This window comes from Rhopilema esculentum, unplaced genomic scaffold, assembly GCF_057945365.1.
Source record: "Rhopilema esculentum isolate cy_ngs unplaced genomic scaffold, ASM5794536v1 HiC_scaffold_37, whole genome shotgun sequence".
In the NCBI taxonomy this organism is placed as follows: Eukaryota; Metazoa; Cnidaria; class Scyphozoa; order Rhizostomeae; family Rhizostomatidae; genus Rhopilema; species Rhopilema esculentum.
This window is the reverse complement of record NW_028300848.1, coordinates 1,014,623-1,035,891: the sequence shown is the minus strand read 5'-3', so window position 1 is coordinate 1,035,891 and position 21,269 is coordinate 1,014,623. Positions and strand designations below refer to the sequence as shown.

The window sequence follows — 21,269 nt, the reverse complement described above, 5'->3', positions numbered from 1 at the left end:
AAAATGCGCGAATAATATACTTTACTCGTTAGGCATATTGGGGCCAACCTGATTTGCAGAACAAGATAAAGTATAGATTAAAAGAAGAAAAAAGGCAGGCATAAGAATTTTCTAATAACACACAAACTTGTAAAGTAAATAATATCTTTACAAAAACCTCTTCATTTGATTTTCAGAAATAAAATCAACGAAAGTTATCTCTGTTTAGATTTCTAATTTTCTTTCTTTTTCTCTTCGTTTTTAGTATATTGTAACTTACAAATTCTGTGTACTTTTCTGACAAGAAAGGAATGTTGAATGCTCTGTAGAATGATGACGATCTAGAAAACAAATTTTGGCATTTATTTTAGGGCCAGAGTTCAGGTTAAAGCATTGTCGTTTCTAAAAGAATTCTAAGGGTCAAGTTCTGAGCTCTCTGTTTGGCTTTTAAACACCGAATGTGCTTATTTTGGACTGAAATAGCATGTTTAGGCCATTTTAATTTCATACAGTGGCCTTAAAAGAGTCAAGGAAACGTACAGACAGCAAGTGCTAAATGTTTGAAGTTAAATAAAACATTTTAAAAGAGATGGCTTTCTTCTGACGATTATTTCAATCAAAGTTAGAGTCCTTATAATTTAATATATCATAATTCATAAGATCACAAACATTTATTAACTATACGATATTAAAAACATTTTTAAACAGATTAAAATATAAATAAATTAAAAAAGATAAATTGTTAAACATATATGGCTTAAAAAAATACTTTTACTATTTTCTGGACAATTTTCAGCAAATAAATTATTTCTATCGCTTAGATTCTTTTTAATCTTAGTAATGCAAGACGCAGCGGTCAGACAGTGAATACTTTTCAAATGAAAGAAAAAAAATGAATCCACAATTAACAATAAAATATAACAATTAAGGAAAACGTACAACAGTGACACAAGGTTTCATCAACATTTTTTTATAGCCCTCAAGGATTCTATAGTTCTCATGAACTGAGTTTAACATAGTTTTTCCAGCCAAGTTCAAACAGTAAATCATCCTAGCTTCAAAAATCAAAATTTGGGAATCATCCCTAGATGTTCACACACTTGATAAATCTTGCATGAAGTTTGTAAAAGAAAGAAATTCAGCTTTTTAAAGACCTACCTGCTTGCATCAAGAAATCGTTTGCTGTAGATGATATCCCAGTGCTTACTATGCAGAGAGAAATTCGGCTCCTTGGGCGATGTGCTGTTTACTGCCAGATCAACAAGTAAGTCACATTGGCTTATATTAACCTAAAACAAATTTATATTTATTGAATAAATATTCGTGGAAACATCGCATCTGTTCATATGAATGAAATTCACTGATAGACTGTCCCTTACTTTTAACAGTAAGGCAGTAAGGATATGACACACTTTTACAGTTCACTGCTACAGTATGACTGGAAAGAAGATAAACAAAGAACAAATAGATAAATTGATGGCTTTGTGGTATGATCGCAACTTCTTTGAAAAGGGTGATAGTTTTAACCACAAGTCCTAACCATCCCGGCAGATCGCCATTTTCTACCTAAGGCACTATCGTTTGGTCTAGAGTTTTTACCGAGAATTGCCTCCATTTTCTTACTTAGTATTGGGCTCAAAATAAAAATTCCGTGAAAATTACATACTATGTTGAGGTGTGTAGTTTCGTAAGATTTCTATTTCCTTGGTTGAACTATGGGTTTTTAAGGATCCGGAATAACGTGGATCTCACTTTGCTCGGTGACGCTTTATTACAAAAGTCCTGTTCGTTCTCTCAAAACATGACCTCCCTCGTTGTTTTTATATGATAATTCGTCTTTTCGGTATAATTCTGACCGTTTTAGTTCCTTTTTCCGTTATCGTGAAACCTTCTTATACCTCTACGTATCTTTTATGTTATTTGACGTTTGGTGTTTTTAGGTAGGACTGGAGCATCGGGTTATAGTAGGATAAAGGGGCTTTTCTTGTCCATTCCTAGCCTAAAATCATTTACATTTGGAGTTTTTGCGTAGCTCCCCTTAGTAACCCCTTCCTGTTAGAGGTTTATGGTAGGTTGAGCGATATGCGCTCACGCACTGTCCTGAGATATGCACTGTCCTGAGATCAAACAGCTCTGAATTTTCGTCGAATATTCTATTTAACACTTTTTCACTACATCAAAAAATTTATCATTGCTGTTAAAGTTGTCAGAAAGAAAGAATCTTGTACAACACATATTAAGCGGCGGAATTAAAAATATCCTTTGCGATGAAAGTTTTGACTCAAAGTTCTTACGACAGGCAAGTGACCTATCAAAAGCCTTCAGTGAAATCCATCATCTTTTCAGCTAGTGAATAGACAGTATGAGATACAATTGCCTCTATCGATTTCCTGAAATTCTGGATTCTCCCTAGGTTCGGCCCCGGGGGCTTATTTATATCGGGAAAGTTCTACATGGGGGCTTACTCAAGTGGGGGGGGGGGGCTAATCGGGATAGTAAGAAGAATGTCTATAAATAGATTCGCGCTTACGTATCTGCTTGGTTCTTCAAGATTTATGTCGTTCATGTAAGAAGGGATAAGTTTCGTTGCGCCTGGCTCCTTACTGTATTGCTGTGGCAGCTGCCCAGCAAAATCTGACTTGATGAATTGAAGGTTCCAGCTAAAACGGAGGAAAGTATAATTGGAAGAGCGCGGTCAAAATTAAAGAAATCCTCAAGATATAAAAAAACATCGTCAAACTTAAAAAAGCAAATTTTTCCACAAACAAACCCTGCACAGTATATTTTAATTATCAGGATAACAGCATGGTAACACATCAGAACAGAAGATCAGTCAACTATCATTTTATCACCAAGGGTAGAATAAACCCTTATATTCGATTGGAAATTATAAAACGGCAGTTTTTACAAACAAAATTTCATTTGTATTACATCGCAAGCTATTATTCTACAATACCGCCGAAAAATGTTCTTTGCTCCCCTATTGTGTGCTAAGGCCATATGGGCGAGCTAAGCTTTAGTAGCACGCTTAATTTATAATTTAAAAGTAGCTGATTCATCGTCACTTTTCACCGAAATTGGTCTATTCATTGAAAAAGCAGGTACAGTAGCATACTATTCGCGCCTTAAGCCAAAATAAGCAAGAAAGAGAATAGATGAATATGTCAGTCGGATAAGGAACAAAGGAATACTGGAACAGTGAAAAATTTAACTCTTGGATGAGTAACAAATACATTTTGAGTTGGAACAATATTTGTTCAAAGTTACAGATATTTTATTAGTATGGAGCTTGCAGGTATATGCAGCTGCAACACTCTAATGCAGATAACTTTACCTGCCACTTAGAAAGGTTTACTTTGCCCTCAACAATCAATTCTTTTCATGATTTACTAATGTTATTTCAGCGAACACGTACCTAAATCATTAATTCGAATATTTACCTTTTTTACATTCAGTTACGTTATTGCAACAGCAAACAAAAGAAAAAAACTCGTTAATAATGCACGTGAGTTATTGTAGAAACATTGTGCCAGGTGCATTCTTTCATGTTTTGAAGTATTAACAACAATTGTAAAAATACATGTTATTAGTCTAGTCAGATGGCTTTTCATTTCGCTGAAGTTAATACCTGAATTCAAAGATCTTTGGTGAGTTTTAAAGCATCAGCAAAACCATAGAAAAACTGCGAGATTCCTTGAGATCTTAACCTACCCTTTGGAAAATGATACGCGGCAACGCGAGCAGGAATAATTGAATACATACCACAGCAATAAGTTGACGGGGGGCGGGGGCGACGAGAAGCGTATAAGAAATGCAGAGTGTGACTCTTTTATTGAAAAGCAAGGCACCTTAGTAGTAAATCCTTGTTAAACCTCTATCTTAAACTTCGGCCAAGAGGATAGCTATAAATATTCTATGCAGCTCTTGGGAGTATAATAGTTTGAAACAAAATGCTACGGCCATTTTTCTCTAAAAATGCGTGGAATATAACGTTTTAATTCGACTTCGAGTAGAGCAAAGGAAGGGCTCAACTGAAATTTCTTTATGTCTTCGTTGTGCACAAAACCCTGACATTACTGATATATACCACCATGAAATTACAGCGAAGAGGTGAAATGTTTTATATTCTATAAAGCTGAAATGCATTGGCATTAAATGATGTGCTTTTATGCTTGAAGAAACATCGAAAGACAGTTTTTGAATCGACAAAAAAAACAGACCCTACTACCTATCTAAAGCCGGTCCAAAAATCGCTGCCAATTATACACAAGTAGCAATTTTCATGAAACAAAGACCAGTCCGAATATTAGAAAATTTTACATATTTATCAGGCTTTCATAAAAATCAATGATTCGTCTTTTTGTTTAGTCAATTGCCAGGGACTCTTTAAGATAAGTTTCACATCAGAACGGACAATTGCTTACCGCTTGCAGAGTCATTGGCTGTTTACTGTATTTTTATAATAAATCAGAATGAAAAGTTACTCACGTGTCAGATGGCAGAAAAAAACTGCTTGGAAACCGATACCATTCTTTTCCTACACATACGTTCACTTGGTCGTCAATCTTAAATGGCGGATAATGGCCTTCATCTTCTTGCAAAACGTCATTGAAAAGGTCAGCATACACATCGAGAGGAGCGTGATATCCTTTTTGGAAAAAAATGCAAAAAATTAGACCTTCAGATTTTGCATATAATAGAACTCGATCTTTGAGACTTGAACTAAAAAACCTTAAGTTTGAAACGAAAATTCTAATTTTCCATGAGAATTTACTTCTAATAAATTCTGCTTAGCAATAAAGCTTTACTGAGATATTTATAAGCAATTAATATCAGTCTTGTGGAAAATATCAAAACAAGGTTATGCTGACATAATCTAGTGTGAAACCCAAACCAGACAGGTTTGGCTAGAGTCAAACTTTGTACAGATAATAAATATTTTCGCATTTGACTGTCACCCTAAGACTTTGACAATATATAAATCATTTGTCGCTATTTAAATCGAGCTGAAACAATCAATGAAACTTTAAGAATGGTTTTCCACAACTGGGTATATATATTTTCTAGCGTCGTGTTTTGATCCATGTTCTGACGTTTTATACTCTGAGACGAAAAGCTTCAGTATGTTCTAATAGTTTGTTTTTTCAAAGCTATTTGAAAATTCTGTATCAAAATAAAAATGAAACTCTCACAAACACGTGAACAAATTTTCTTTACCCAAATACAGAGCTCGTGACCTTGAAACAGATAGTGATGAAAAGACAATTAGGAAAGTGCAAGCCAGCCAGTTAGAAGAGATTGAAAAGTGCTTCTTGTTGGCGCTTGTGAATATCCTGTGGTACATTTCCTGTTTAAAAGAGCAAAGAACAACTTTGGAATTTTTACGCAAAAGGATTTATTATAGAGACACCAGGACTAAATAAAAGAATAAGTACAGACAACATGCACGCTTGCGATGTCAAGTAACTAGAGCGGACGAAAAGTCCCGGATGATCACGCCCTTGCAGAAGATTTGTTTTGGAAAAGGATGCAAAAACCTTGCAAACCCTGTTTGAAAGAATCTTATTATTCTTTCAAATGTTGTACAAAATCACCAATAATACTAAGAACCAGCAAAAATAATCTCAAACACATGATAGTAGTGAGGTTATACTACGAAATAAATGAAAGTTAAAAAATCAGGCTAGAAAGGTCAATTAAATAATAAGAGAAAAAAATTTAAGCGGAATTATTTTTCAGGAAAATTTGTTTTTGAAAAACTTGGTAAGAACCGTGATGCTGCGCTGAAACACAAAAATATCACTGGAAGACCTCTGATTATATAATTTCGTATTTTCAAAATATGGCTAAGTTTTTTAGCAATTTTGCATTTCGTTAAAATGCGGAAAGTTGTTGCCATAAATTGCAGGTTTGGAGGAAGGTCATCTAATTTTGGCAGTCTTTAGGTTCTTAGACTCATATGTTCATCTTTGCAGGGATCTACTGTATGGTGATGCTTCAAAAAAAATGAAAATAAACAAGTATATACCTGAACGAGTGATAGAGTAACAGATCCAGCGAGACAGATGAATGGGTAGACTGGAAACAAGAACCGCTCTTCCTACAAACGATTCAATCAATCCATCCTAAGTCAAACACTTCAGCCTTAATTAAGGTTACGAGTTCGGAAAATGTACAGGCTATTCCTGTAAAATTATTAATGAAGATTCTGAGCAAGAACCTGATATTTATAAAATCTTGTAAAAGATTTTGACAGTTCTTTTCTTTTTGATTGTGACGAGCTCGTTAATCAAAGCCTAGCTTCTCCATTAAATCATTATAGCGACCTCAGAGTCAGCGCTCATAACACAGAACTTTATCTTCGAATTAACGCAAAACAAAATTTTGCAATTGGCTCTTAAGATGCTCTTGACAGTGGAGAAGTATTGCAAATAAGGAAGGGGCAATTGGTAAAATAATTCACCAGGTGACACAAGATCAATCGCATTGAAACTTATATTAATAAATACCACTTCAAGTCAAAAATTGAAAACATTGAACAAATATCTTGCCCTAAAATTCCATGCAGCCAAAGCCTTGAAGAAGTAACATTCAAAAATCAGACACCCTTCTGTAACGGAGAACACCCATGGAAAATCAGACACCCTTCTGTAACGGAGAACACCCATGGAAAATCAGACACCCTTCTGTAATGGAGAATACCCATGGAAAATCAGACACCCTTCTGTAATGGAGAATACCCATGGAAAATCAGACACCCTTCTGTAATGGAGAATACCCATGGAAAATCAGACACCCTTCTGTAATGGAGAATACCCATGGAAAATCAGACACCCTTCTGTAATGGAGAATACCCATGGAAAATCAGACACCCTTCTGTAATGGAGAATACCCATGGAAAATCAGACACCCTTCTGTAATGGAGAATACCCATGGAAAATCAGACACCCTTCTGTAATGGAGAATATCCATGGAAAATCAGACACCCTTCTGTAATGGAGAATACCCATGGAAAATCAGACACCCTTCTATAACGGAGAATACCAATGAAAAATCAGACACCCTTCTGTAATAGAGAATACCCATGGAAAACCAGACACCCTTCTGTAACGGAGAATACCCATGGAAAATCAGACACCCTTCTGTAATGGAGAATACCCATGGAAAATCAGACACCCTTCTGTAATGGAGAATACCCATGGAAAATCAGACACCTTTCTGTAATGGAGAATACCCATGGAAAATCAGACACCCTTCTGTAATGGAGAATACCCATGGAAAATCAGACACCCTTCTGTAATGGAGAATACCCATGGAAAATCAGACACCCTTCTGTAATGGAGAATACCCATGGAAAATCAGACACCCTTCTGTAATGGAGAATACCCATGGAAAATCAGACACCCTTCTGTAATGGAGAATACCCATGGAAAATCAGACACCCTCCTGTAATGGAGAATACCCATGGAAAATCAGACACCCTTCTGTAATGGAGAATATCCATGGAAAATCAGACACCCTTCTGTAATGGAGAATACCCATGGAAAATCAGACACCCTTCTATAACGGAGAATACCCATGGAAAATCAGACACCCTTCTGTAATGGAGAATACCCATGGAAAACCAGACACCCTTCTGTAACGGAGAATACCCATGGAAAATCAGACACCCTTCTGTAATGGAGAATACCCATGGAAAATCAGACACCCTTCTATAATGGAGAATACCCATGGAAAATCAGACACCTTTCTGTAATGGAGAATACCCATGGAAAATCAGACACCCTTCTGTAATGGAGAATACCCATGGAAAATCAGACACCCTTCTGTAATGGAGAATACCCATGGAAAATCAGACACCCTTCTGTAATGGAGAATACCCATGGAAAATCAGACACCCTTCTATAACGGAGAATACCCACGGAAAATCAGACACCCTTCTGTAATGGAGAATACCCATGGAAAATCAGACACCCTTCTGTAATGGAGAATACCCATGGAAAATCAGACACCCTTCTGTAATGGAGAATATCCATGGAAAATCAGACACCCTTCTGTAATGGAGAATACCCATGGAAAATCAGACACCCTTCTATAACGGAGAATACCCATGGAAAATCAGACACCCTTCTGTAATGGAGAATACCCATGGAAAACCAGACACCCTTCTGTAACGGAGAATACCCATGGAAAATCAGACACCCTTCTGTAATGGAGAATACCCATGGAAAATCAGACACCCTTCTGTAATGGAGAATACCCATGGAAAATCAGACACCCTTCTGTAATGGAGAATACCCATGGAAAATCAGACACCCTTCTGTAATGGAGAATACCCATGGAAAATCAGACACCCTTCTGTAATGGAGAATACCCATGGAAAATCAGACACCCTTCTGTAATGGAGAATACCCATGGAAAATCAGACACCCTTCTATAACGGAGAATACCCACGGAAAATCAGACACCCTTCTGTAACGGGGAATACCCATGACATTACAAGCGTCGATACCTTGAACTTTTTACTGTAAAAACACGAAAAAACTGTTCTATATAAGAATACCTTGTGAGGCCTTGTAAAGAAGACTAAGAACCAAATATACATGGGTGATAATGCTAGCCAGGCTGGGATACTAAATCCGGAACCTGAAAACCAAGAGAAAACTTTCAATCATGTGTCATAACTAACCATTTATATGAAATCTCATTTACCGTGCAGAAGGACAATAATTGGACAAAAACTTCAGCACAGCCATGAGAAAGGCAAGACATTATAGAGAAGAAATACGGAATCGAAAAATAATCAATTAAATATTCTTGCACGTTTGCGTCGTCTCGTTTTCACATATCTCGTTCAAGCGACAAATGAAGGCGCGGATCCAGACCGGTTGCACAGGTTTCAAAAAACCGGTCAAATTCTAAGAGCTACGATGTTTCTCTGTGAATCTTGAATTTTTAACAACTGGCCACAGTTCTTCTGTTTACATAATGAATTGAACCCCCACACAATTTCTAAATTTCGCAAGGATTCGACAGAGATTCCACCCTCCCAATTCATCTTTTACCCCAAAGTATCCGAAGAAATCTAGATCCGCGCATGAACAAATGATATTTGAAACAAAAGATGCAGGTCCCCAGCTTACCTTTTGTTTTAGAGCCGAGAAATAAATCCACCAGAATCTAGAATTTAAAAGCAGTTTTCAGGCTTTAAAATTTCGACAATTCTCAAAGGTAGTAGTGGATAACATAAAACGATCATATGTGATTTTCTATAAAAAAGTAGAGTTTAAAGAAATGAAAAAATTAAAAGCTAAATAGGCGGGTTAAAAACTCAATAAAATCCTATAAAAATCAAAAGGCTTCGCTTTAATCATATTGGAAATTGGATTAGTACATGCGGGTTTATAAAAAAGGGGGTCATCTTTATTTTCTTTGCAAGGTCCTTCTTAAATGGATTTTGGTCCTTTGTTGAATCTGGATCGATGTAAGTCTGACTGTGCTCTAGCAACACTAAAGCGTTTTTAAAAATACCTTAAGAATGTGTTTCATACAACTCCTTTGGGAGAGCTGTGACCAAATTCGTGTCAAAGGAACAAATGCCTCTAGATATTCAGCATCTATCGTTGCAATAGCTCATTGTATGTATCAATTTAAATCAAGAAAATACTTTGATTTAGCAATCTACATACGTAAAGAGGCAGAGAAACTAACGCCAGTACAAAAACCAGATTAAAATTCAAAAATCCATTTAAGAAATAGAACGTCCAGGGCTCAACACCTGAAAGAGAAGAAAAGACAGTCATTAAAATGCTGCCTCTGTCATTTTAAAATGATAGCGGAATTATCTATACTTAAGTCAGCCTTTATTGGTTACTAGAAAGTGATCACTACTTCCAGGTGTTCCCACCCTAAAACCTCCCCAAAAACCATGGATAGATATCACTTTCGTCTGGCTTTTTCTCAAAATCGTCCTTTTAGCCCTTAGTAAAAATTTTGTTTCAGTTCTGAAAACTTTCCCTTGTGTTATTGGTCATAAATAACAAGAACTTTCTTAGGGCTCTTATCGTTGATGTCAGTCCTTCTACCACTGAAAAAACATCCTTTTTTGTTACCAAAAATTCTTTGCCATTAGCTCCTGCTTTTTTGACATATTCGAAGGTATGCTTGTTTATAAGTCCTTGGAAAAACAGTATCCAAAACCTGTCTAGCTTTTCTTCAACTTCCAATTTTAACAGAAGAATTCACAAAAATCTGGGAGAACATAATACCAAGCTATATCAAGTTTCAATGGGGGAATCTTCAATAATTCATTGGTGAAACAATAAACAGTTATTTTTTCTGTACCAATTTGTACCATATGTAGAATTAGCTACAAAGGAGCAATGTATTATCATACCATATAAATCGGGTCCACCTTGTCCAAATATATTATATAAAACGATATTCAGTGGTGCTATGACTTGCTTTCCATAGTAATGCGTGTCTACGGCAACTAATGGAATCTAAAATCAAAAACATGCACTTAGCAAATATAAGACGGATCTATTTATGGACAAGTGGCATAGCCATGTACTTTGTGAAGGGATGTGACTGGAAGTGTTTGATAGAAGGCAGGTTTGGCGCACTAAAAATAAAATTAAGTTACATATCTTGTTATGGTCATCAATAAACGTTGTTGCGTATAACTATAAATGAATGGGTAAGATGATTGGCCACGAGCTGAGCTTTCACGCTACCTGACTGACCAAATGTATCTGTTTATTGCATTGAATTAAACTCATTTTTTTTACTTCTTTGTACTCTACCCTCTGAAAAACCCGTCCGGAATTTCACGAAGTTTGCAACATTTTCTTTACTAGATTCAAAGTGCAACGAACGGCGTCTTCGAACGATCTATGATAAATTATAGAGTATAAGATATGAAGAAAAGAAGCTGCAATAACAATACCATAATGGCGGCAAAGCAACCAACTGACCATTCGACGAAAAGCCAAAGTCGTCTGCGTCTGATGATTATATCATATGCAATTGGCAATCTGAAAGGAAAGAAATTCCAGCATGAATAAGAGCTTCAAATATTTTTAGTTAGAGATTGAAATGTAACAAGAAGATTTTTTACCACTCCTTATGAAAGATATTGCCGACTGAATACACAATAATGGTTAAATACCTACGAATACAACTGTTTCTTGAGATAAATGCTATTTTTTCCTCCTGATAATCTCATGTGGATGATTTGGTAGATTACTCTACCAGTAGGAAGATGATTGAGAAGTAGAAAGGAATAGAAAGAGGAGGGGAGGGAATGGCACGAGCAAAAAAGTATAAGAAGGTGAAAGGAGAAGAAAGAAGAGGGAAAATCGAGAAAAGAAAAAATGAGGATGGAGGAGAAGATAAAAAGGAGAGATTAGAAGCAAAGGACGGAAATGATGCAATTAGAATAGAAAAATTTATAAAGAGGGAGGAGGATGTAGCAGGGACAGGAAAATATACTAAAAAGTATTTTAAAAAAATTTGTGGCATGGATGAAAAAAGAATATAGAAAAGTATTGAAAAAATAATTTTGTGGCATGGATGAAGAAAGAATATAAAATGTACAGAGCAAAAGCCAGAAATGGGGAAATATTTTTAAATTGTTAACTATATTATAAAATTTCGGGGGAAGGAAATCTCACAAACCCTTGATAATCTGAAAATTCAGAAAAAATTAGTGACAAAAAATTTTGTTCGTAAAGATATTTTGCGCTGTTACTCAGTGTGACCAGATCTAGCATAATATTATGCTTTTGGCATAATTTTGGTCAAAAATCGTCCTTTAGCATGAAATCTGGCATAGTTTGAAATCTAGCAAATTCTGGCATAATTTTAATATTTGATAAGAAAATCATTTTTCAATTGATAAGTGATCGGCTGTCTATCGTAACTGCATGCAAATACATTACACCCGCATGTGTGGCTATTATTATGTGAGTAAATTGTGACACCATCTTATCATAATATTTCAGTGTAAGGTACTGTCTAAGTTGGCAATGATGATTTCTTAGAAATAGCTCTGTCAGTAAAAATATGGGCCACCTTTATTTTACATATACATAACTAGATATGCATAACTAATTTGCGCATGCGCTAGCCTCTTTTTCAAATAGGATAGCCTTGATTTGAAAGTTAGCATAATTTTTGTAAACCGAGCATAATTTTATGACAATTTTATGTTTTCTGTTACTCAGAAAACAGGGAACTTTTCAAAAAAGAAATGTGTTTATTTTCACGGTAAAGATGATGTGTAAATTACTGATAGCTTTTCATACCCTAAAACAGCACAAAACGGCCAGCCAACCAAAGCACCAAGGGCGATGCCAAAGATTGCTAACTGTAGGTAAAAAATTGTAAAAAAGGGGGAAGAACAATATATATAGCAGATTTCTAATTAAACAACTCATAGATATAAATGATGATAATTAAATCCTTCAAAACAGACTGTTAAAAAATCTTTTGAAAAAATACAGAATTTGAATCTTAAGAAAATCATTAGACCTTCACTTAAATCTTTACAAGGACCTGGAAAAGATAACATATCCTTTTATGCATACATATAGTCTTATAAATATCTATTATTGATGCCATGGTGAGAAAAAGCTTTAGATAACAGTAAGAGAGAAATAGAGTAGTTCCATATGGACTTGAACAAGAAAATTGGAAAGAATGCATTTGGAAATTTAGGAAAAAAGGGAAGACTTTTAGCCCCGCATTAATTTTTCAGGATTTTTAAAACTCTCCACTTCTTGTTCTAGCTCCCCCTTCTTCATTGAAGAAAATGATTGACTAAAGATTTAAAATGTCCTTGGGATACCGTTTGGACTAGGCTATGCCCCTTTGCATTTCCAACTTTACAGTAGCTTTGCAATAAGCAGTTATTATGATCAAAATTCTCTCTTCTTATCAGAGCCTCTAGCTTCAATATAAAACCAGGAAGACAAACCAAATTTTGCTTAGTTACTTACTGGGAAGTTTTGATTAAACCATCCCCCAAAAGCCAGTGTGCAGGCACACATTGCAAAGCTGCTTGGAAGAAATGCTACAATCAAGAAACAGTAAAAAGAAAATTGTAATCTTATAGTATCACACACATACAAGTTGCAGCAACAAAAGGAAAGAATTGGTTAAAATTAGTTAAATTTTGGGCTTATTCTGTCACATTTTTATAATTCCATTTGAAGACAGCTAAAAGGTGAACTTAAAAGGTTTCATATCCCTAAATCAAAATAAGTGCTATAATGAAAACACCAATGGAATTTCTAAACGAAAAAATTTAGTCCTGCATGATTATGGTTCAGTAAAAATCATTTAAAAATAGTTGATATTATAGAGCTTGATATCATAAAAACTTATATTAGTATAAAGCTGAGCACAATGGGCTGACTTTTAGCAACATTTAAGATAAAGATTCTTACCAGTTGATGAAATAAACATTCCAGTGTTGAATATCAAGATAACAAACAACACTCTTGCAACATGCTCTCCGAACTGAACCACAACTGCCCTAGAATTAGAAGTACATGGTATATGGCATATGGTCCAATAAAGGCCTAAACTTAAATATGCAGAAGGTTTCAAATTTATTGTAGATACTTCAATCATGGCTGCATTTTGAAATTCATCAAAACTCAGAGCAATAGACCATAAAACACAAAGTAGACTCACTTGTAAAAGTATGTTTCACATGCTGCTGAGAACACTCCAAGAATGAAACGCACATAGTAGAAAACGACAAGCTGGTTTAAAAAATTAAATGTGATTAAACAATTTTGTATCAGAAATAAAAAATAGAAAAGGCTCATAAAAACCTTAGAATATGGTACAAAAAGAAGTACCAAATGCATTATACTGAAGTACAGCTTGTTACATTTAGAGTATAGATTGTTTGATATTGACATAGTCTAAACAAGATGTAAACTAAAAAAGATAAATGATATTTTTGATTGGTTAGAAGAAAACTGCATGGTTACCTGTTGTGCTATGAGTGTTTACATTTACTTTAGTCAGCAGACTACTTTTTTGCAAAGTTGGTTATAAGTTGGCTATAAGGCCAGCAAGTTATTGGCTATATGTGATAAGTTTAACTTTTGCTGGCTGAATTCCTAAATAAAAACCAGTTTCATCACTAAGGGCAAAGGGGCCACACCCCCATCCCTAAAGCCAATGTAATATAAACTAAATATAAGCTAAAAGTTAATCTAGAGAAAGGAAATGAATAAAGCATACCTTGTTTGCATTAAAAATATTCCTCATAACTTCAGCTGGAATAACATGCAGCAAAAGGTAGGCATATGATCGAATTGCATATACGGGAGAATATTCCCAAGTCTGAAATCCATTTCCATACATAAGGTAGTGTGTCTAAAATGATTGATAAGGTATTAATGACTTTATTTGGAACTTATTCAATTGTTCAATATCGATCATTTTGTATAAGAATTTGAACTAAATCTCACTTCATTCAAAGGGATCTATCAGTTCTAGCTTTTCTTTTCTCAGATATACAACTTCTAGGTATTGTAAAAGCTGAAATATTGATAAATGGGAAAAATTTCAAGAATTTAATCAATAGTGCATGTACAATACATATTTCATGAAATTGTTACAAAATGAACCTACTGGCTCCCAATAATTGAAAGTTTCATCACAATCAGAAATGTTGCTAAGAAATGCTGCAGATATTCTTGCTGAGAGGAGCACATTGAAGACAACAGAGGCTTTGGGGTACCAACAAAATCTTTCTGCCATTGAGGCCTTTAGAGAAGTCCTAAAAAGAAAGAGGCTGTGATTTTTTAACTGATTCTTGGGCATAGAGCAAGGAAAACACCCAAAAAAGGCTATCAACATGATTTTCTCAGTTATAAAAAATAACATACTTCTTCCTAGAAACATTAATGATTCACAAAATTGTTCATTTTTGCTATGCAGGACTGCTAAATGAGACTAAAAGTATGAAACTAAGATGACAAATAATAAGATAGCAACAGATAAAGTACCACAGTCAAAAGTAATTGAGTAATGGCAGGTCTCTACTGCTGTCCTCATTTAGCGCAGTGGGTGAAGCAGCCTGTCGTCACTCCACTGACATTTTATACTTAATTCCGAATAATTCATTCCCTGATTTCCTTCAACTTTACATGTAAGCTAACTTTCAATAAATAATGTGTTATGAAATTCCAACTGTTTGACAAATCTAAAGTACCACAAATCTGCTATGAGTGTCACAAGAAGGGTGCTCATTCAAAGAGGAGGCTTATTTGGGAAATAAGAAGTTTGAACATCAGTTAATATATAGAAAAATAGTTATGATTTCCTAACAATATAACTTCAGAAAAGTGGGACTTCAGCTAGAGGGTCTTCACCTTTGTTCTTGAAACAAGACAATAGTTTGAAGACTAATGCACAAATGTGGCTCCCAGATACTAACCTTAACCCTAACTCTACCTATGGTTTCATATGAATGATCATATGCTACGAGGAATGTTAGTGCATTAGTGCCCAATAATTTATTGTCCAAATAAATAAAGTCAACAGGGGATGAAAAGGCCATTAACCCCTTAACACTTTGCTTCTTGCATTACAATTCATGGTAAGTAGCTGAAATTGCTAAGAATATTCAAAGTTGCAAACTTTTTTCACATCTTTTTTCTAAACTATCACTGGCAAGGTCCCAAGGCAAGGGCTGGACTGGAAGAGCAATTCCCTCTTCCCTATATAAAAAGAGACAATGTATCATTTTAAAAAGTTTTAAACTCAGACAATCAATTTTCAGTTAAAAAAAATCATGAGTCTCGCATGTTCGAGAAAGAAAAAAATGCAAATTACATTAGCAGCGGTCCAACTAATTAGATAGAACAATAAAGATCTCCTCCTTTTCATTATTTCTGATAAGCTGGTGGCAGTTTGCAAAAAAGCATTTAATATTGATTTTAAATGGCTTTTGAAAAATGGGTCCTGTTCCATTATTCCTACACCCCCCACCCCCCAACCGGAAAATCGCTATTTGTCACACTTGTCACTCGTAGTCTATATTGTTTGCTTTGTTTTCTCATCAATTGCATTAAACAAACCTGTCTTCTTTTAAAGATTTTCTAAGACCTTTGTCACTTTTCGGAAATCTTTGTCGCATCTCAAATTTATCTGTATTAGCCATTTTAATACTCTTGTCCAAATGGATGACTTGAACAGTCTTGCTGTCACATTTCGTCGAGAATCAAAGGAACCTTGGATCAGAAGGAGGTTGTTTGAAATGGAGGCTTTGTAAAATTGGAGGTGTATCTGTATGTTCGATTGAAGTTACATTTTACTGAGAGAATATAATTTTACTTGACTTCAAAGGCATATCTAGTAAAATATCTTGTTACAAATTATCACAGTCACTTGTACTAACGTTTTAACCGCCCAACCAAAAATCAACGATCGCCAGAAGACAAGGCAGTTTTTCAGGAAAGGCAGCGAAAAGTCTGCAGGTAACACAAATCATCGTCAAAATGATAACATTTTTCTTCCAGGGCCAAAATGTAATTTTTATTGCTGAGGTTCAAATGAATTTCTCACTTGTGTTAACAACAGATGAAACTAAAAAGATACCAACTTTACGCTCATCTTTTTTATAAAAAACTGGTTATATCAGGGCCGTAAATCTGTCATGTGAATTGGGGGGGTCAGCAGAGCGAATGAATATAAAGTATGCAGTGGGTCATGGCACCACAAGGGATTTATGGTATGTGTTATGGAAACAGTTGAGGGGCAAATTACTTTAAAAACAAAAGTCAATATTTTTGGATTTCTCAAGACTTTCTGCTCTATAGAAGGTATTTACAGATATTCCTTAGTACATTGACTTGTGTGTATGATTGGATGGATAACATTTTTCAGAGACGGCCCCAAGAAATTGAACCTTGGGAGCTAAGAATCAAGTTTACTCTCGTAGGAGGACCCGCCATGGTTGGGTCCGACGCAGAAGAAAATTTTTGATATTTTACCTTCTAGAAAGGCTAAAAAAGCATCCCCCAGACTAAATTTAATAAAATACTAGAATCGCTCAGGATAGAAAGTTTGGTGTTTCTCAGAAGAACACAGATTATTGTTTATTGGGTGAAATTTTGGAGGGGAAGAGTCATGCTTAAACCTTAGAGACAGACTTTGGGGAAATGTGGGACACTGTTGTATAGATTGGTTGAAATTTAACTGAACAGAAATGTGCGTCTTCCTTATTTTGACTGATTTCAGTAGGCCATGTTTACACATCAAAAATGAATACATTTTAATGATACAAAAAGTGATTTACTAAATAAAAGTAAATAATAGACAAATAATAGAAATTTACGTAAATAAGTTAGTAAATAGGTCAAATAAAATGACAGATTGCTCTCTTTTTATTTCATACTCTGTTTTCAAAAAAAAACGGTAGAAAACAGTAGAAAACGGTAAAAAACGGTAGAAAACGGTAAGTTTTTATATTGTAAAAATTATAAAAACCACTCTGCTTACAAAAATAACCTTAGTGGCTGAGGTTTGTTGCAATAACACAGAAAACGTAGTTTGGTTCTAACCCGGCTACCAGGGATTTCTTTCTTCCAAGAAAAATGATGGTAATTTCTCCAAAAAAATCGTTTTGCTCCAGATTTTTGGGGGGGTCCAGTCCCCCCCGTCCCCCCCGGGATTTATGGCCCTAGGTTATATAAAAAAGGGTAGTTGACAGCTGTCTGCAGTCAGAAAAAAATAAGAAACTTCAATACTCAAAGCAAAAAATTAAGAAACTAATAAATTGTGATCAAACCAAGAACAACGAAATTTTGTAAAATCCAAGAATTTGATTGCCCTGTTGGACTAGAACTTAAGACACAAGGGATAAAAATATACTTCTCATATCTAAATACAGCATCAGAACGGAAGGGAATCTCTTGACATAATAAAAAAGGTCACGAACATTTCATAACATAATTCATGACATCCTGATTAAGAAACTTTCAAGAAACAATGAGTATTGAAATTTCCAGAACATTAAGAAACTGGAGTACTCAACATCGACCTTTGTTTCTTATAAAAAAAGGTTGAGTGTTGATTTTTTTACAAGAACCAGTAAATTTACTTTGTGAGAAAATTACAAATAAAGAAAAAAATTAGTTCAAGTTTCCTCCTTTTTGGTGAAAAAATTAGTTCAAACACATTTTCTTGGTTTCTTTCCCAATTACCTTTAATTTTAGATATTTGTATTGTTTTTGGCTATTCTCTGTTCCAAGTTTGTAATCTTCACATTTGCCAAAAATGGATCATAGAATTGAAATTTTCATGTTGAAGTTATTCTGTGCCCAAAATTTAATGTTGTTTGGACTCTTAGGCAGTGAATTACCCCATTTTCAAAATTTTGCTTTTCCTACACAATTCAGCGGAATTTGTTGTTGTGAAATATTTTCACTGTCGAATTCCTGTCAAATCTAAAGAAATATCCAAATTTTCAAATTGCTGTTACAAATGACTAGACATAAAGTTTTCGGTATAAGCTAATTTCAAGACAACAATTTCAAAGCTGAAGTCCATTTTTAAGAAAGGTCTGTAATAGTAAGATGCAAAATCGATGACATCAACCCAGAACTGACTAAGTTAAGTATTTTGGGTATTTCATGCTGCTTATTGTCAGGGTATAAAGATGAACATTTGAACTAATGTTCTTATGTGAACTTGATTTTGAAGGAAGTGCTAGCCAACTTTCAGGCCAATGACTGATTATAAAGAGCTATGAAAATCTACTACTTTATATTCGTAAAACTACATACAATTTTTAAATGAAATAAATATATATTCATTCACAAATTTTGTTTCAATGTCAGTGCCTAGCACCTTCCTGAACTTGTCATTTGTCTTTTCATTTCAGATGGCAATGGATTCTAGCAAGCAATACCATTATTATTTTGCATATGGTTCAAACATGAATCCTGGAAGAATGAAAGACAGAGGTGTTTCATTTGTAACCAGAGAGTTAGCAAGACTACCAGGATACACACTAACATTCAATAAAAAGGTGAAATTAAATGGAACAGCAGCAGCAAATATTTTGGTTGATGAAAAGTCAACAGTTTATGGAGCACTGTATGCTTGCGACACTGAACATGTGTTCCATCAACTTGATAAATATGAGGGAGTGAAAATGAATCATTATTACAGAGAACAGAAAACAGTTTTTCTTGAAAGTGGGAAAGCCATTACTGCTGTTGTTTATATTGCAAACAAGGAGAAATGTGAGAATGGCTTGCTAATCCATCCTGCTTACTTAGACCATTTGCTTTGTGGTCAGGATCTTTTGCCTGAAAAATACTTCAATTTTCTTAAGACTTTCAAAGAAAGGTGTTGTGAAGATGATGCAATTTACTACCTATCTTATGGTGCTGATGTTGATTGTAAGAAAATTGCAGAGAGAGGTATCTCCTTTGGCAAGAGAGAGCTAGGTATTTTACATGATTATCAAATTGAATTTAATAAGCTAAAGAATAATGGAATGCTGGCACCAAATTTAGTTCAATCAAAATCTTCTGTTGTCTATGGTGTGCTCTATTCTTTCCATGACAATAAGCCATTTGAAGATCTTGATAAAGCCAATGGTGTTAGAAAAGGGCACTACCACAGATCAACAGTTCCAGTTCAAAAGGAGAATGGAGTGATTATTCATGCCCAAACATATTTTGCTGGTGACTCTTTCATATGCAAGGAGCCTAAACAAGTTGATCTAGATACTTTTGATCATCTTATTGCTAGTAAAGACATTGTGCCTGTGCCTTACTTAGAGTCTCTGATTAAGAGCAGAGCAGAAACATCTCACATGGATAGACTTTTGGAAAAGCTGAATTGTCCGTAAAAAGAGGAATTTAAAGACAATAGATTTGGAAATTATTTCTTAAATTCCTGTATATTAAAATGTTAGTACAATTTTAAGGTTCTTGTGCATCTGGCATGATTAGCAGCAGTTGCAGGCAGAAAATTGAAAAACTTTCAAACAATCTTGTATCTGCATTTTATAAATTATTAAATTATGCATCAGTCTTCCATTTTCAAATATTTCTGCATCTATATTTCCTTCTGCTTAATCACTTTTTACTAGGTTTTTCATGTAGAAATATGACAATAAAATGTTCTGTGTGTTTTTTTGGCTTTTAGATCTTATAACAATGATTCAACTAACAATACATCAACTACAACTATGTAACCTAATTGTCTGTGTTGAAGAACTTGGTTTTATGTAAAAGATAACACCGTTGAAAGTTCAAGATGTCCTACTGGCCCTCCTTCTCCTCTTGATATTTGTAATGTAGTTCAGTCACATCTGTTTGAGAAACCTTGATCCAACCAGTTTCTTTCATGTGGTACAAATTGACCACTCCTCCTGAGTATGCATCCCTATGTGTGGCATGGTAAATTGATCTCTTACCTAAGTCATAGGCTTCCTCCTCTGATAAGTCATATCGATAGCCACTGTCCATTACTCCATATGCATATGGTGATCCTGAGCCTACAGAGAACATGCTTCCTGAATAACGGTCCCCATCACTGTCTACATAATACAGCCCAGGCCCTCTTTTATCCCAGCCACAAATCATGGTACCCATGCTAAGGCCCATTCCTTTGTATTGATATACTAGATTTGCCAAAAGCTTGGATGCAGCTGCAACTGAGATCCTCTCTTTATTTCTCAATTCATACATCCTGCATTCCATTGCCAACACACGTTCCCAGAACGAGCAGTCTGCAGCCCCACCAGCCATTGTGCCTAGTAAATATGGGTTTATTTCGATCACCTTTTTCACCGTTTGTGAGGCTATGTATGAACCTGCTGTTGCCCTTGAATCTACTGCAACTATTACTCCATGCTGAAATTTGAAAGCAAGCGTTGTAGTACCATGGTTGAGATTGATTCTTATATTCCCTTCCCCTGCCGTGTATTTCTTGAGGAATTCTGCCGCATCTTTCACTGGCGGTAAAGCAAACCTAGTACCAGGAACGCCAAGCTCTAGGGACGGTGATTCTGTTATATCAAACTTTGAAAACAAACTATTTCTGGACCCTATGATATCGTCCGCTGATAAAGAGGAATATTCCCCACATAGACTTGCAGCAGCCATGATACTTTTTTGTCAAATTTAGCGCATGCGTTGTCATCATGACTTGCATTACTCCTTCACAGGAGTCTCAAGAACGACGCGAAACGAAGTCCTAATGAAGTGGTGTTCAGCCTATTATAGTTAAGGGGCCAGTGAGTA

General features: G+C 35.2%; 3 protein-coding genes across 3 annotated transcripts; 1 reads left to right on the top strand and 2 right to left on the bottom strand.

The window, feature by feature from the left end:
* Positions 1–101: 101 nt before the first annotated feature.
* LOC148957127 (alpha-1,2-mannosyltransferase ALG9-like) lies at positions 102–16,232 on the bottom strand. Its single transcript, XM_089115808.1, has 18 exons — positions 16,086–16,232; positions 14,635–14,782; positions 14,242–14,376; positions 13,681–13,751; positions 13,431–13,519; positions 12,981–13,054; positions 12,288–12,349; positions 10,928–11,015; positions 10,376–10,481; positions 9,669–9,757; positions 9,123–9,159; positions 8,543–8,625; positions 6,008–6,079; positions 5,197–5,326; positions 4,468–4,627; positions 2,510–2,639; positions 1,138–1,268; positions 102–320 (listed from the first exon to the last, which is right to left on the bottom strand). The coding sequence occupies exons 1-18, from the start codon at positions 16,166–16,168 to the stop codon at positions 185–187; spliced, it is 1,824 nt and encodes a 607-aa protein (XP_088971934.1). The 5' UTR covers positions 16,169–16,232; the 3' UTR covers positions 102–184.
* Positions 16,233–16,281: 49 nt separating this feature from the next.
* LOC135684716 (uncharacterized) lies at positions 16,282–20,902 on the top strand. The gene is made up of 2 exons (XM_065200352.2): positions 16,282–16,484; positions 18,893–20,902. Exon 2 carries the CDS (start codon positions 18,893–18,895, stop codon positions 19,868–19,870), a length of 978 nt encoding a protein of 325 aa, XP_065056424.2. The 5' UTR covers positions 16,282–16,484; the 3' UTR covers positions 19,871–20,902.
* On the bottom strand, positions 20,151–21,155 carry LOC135684717 (proteasome subunit beta type-5). The gene has a single exon (XM_065200353.2). The coding sequence runs from the start codon at positions 21,129–21,131 to the stop codon at positions 20,286–20,288; it is 846 nt and encodes a 281-aa protein (XP_065056425.1). The 5' UTR covers positions 21,132–21,155; the 3' UTR covers positions 20,151–20,285.
* Positions 21,156–21,269: the final 114 nt, after the last annotated feature.

Bases quoted from the DNA above. Each gene is read 5' to 3' on its own strand.
- LOC148957127 (XM_089115808.1), bottom strand. From the start codon at position 16,168: ATGGCTAATACAGATAAATTTGAGATGCGACAAAGATTTCCGAAAAGT. The intron at 12,350-12,980 runs GTAAGTAACTAA...TTTTACCTACAG, and splicing joins GGTTTAATCAAAACTTCCCA to TTAGCAATCTTTGGCATCGC. The intron at 8,626-9,122 runs GTAAGCTGGGGA...CTTGGTTTTCAG, and splicing joins TCTCGGCTCTAAAACAAAAG to GTTCCGGATTTAGTATCCCA.
- LOC135684716 (XM_065200352.2), top strand. From the start codon at position 18,893: ATGGCAATGGATTCTAGCAAGCAATACCATTATTATTTTGCATATGGT.
- LOC135684717 (XM_065200353.2), bottom strand. From the start codon at position 21,131: ATGGCTGCTGCAAGTCTATGTGGGGAATATTCCTCTTTATCAGCGGAC.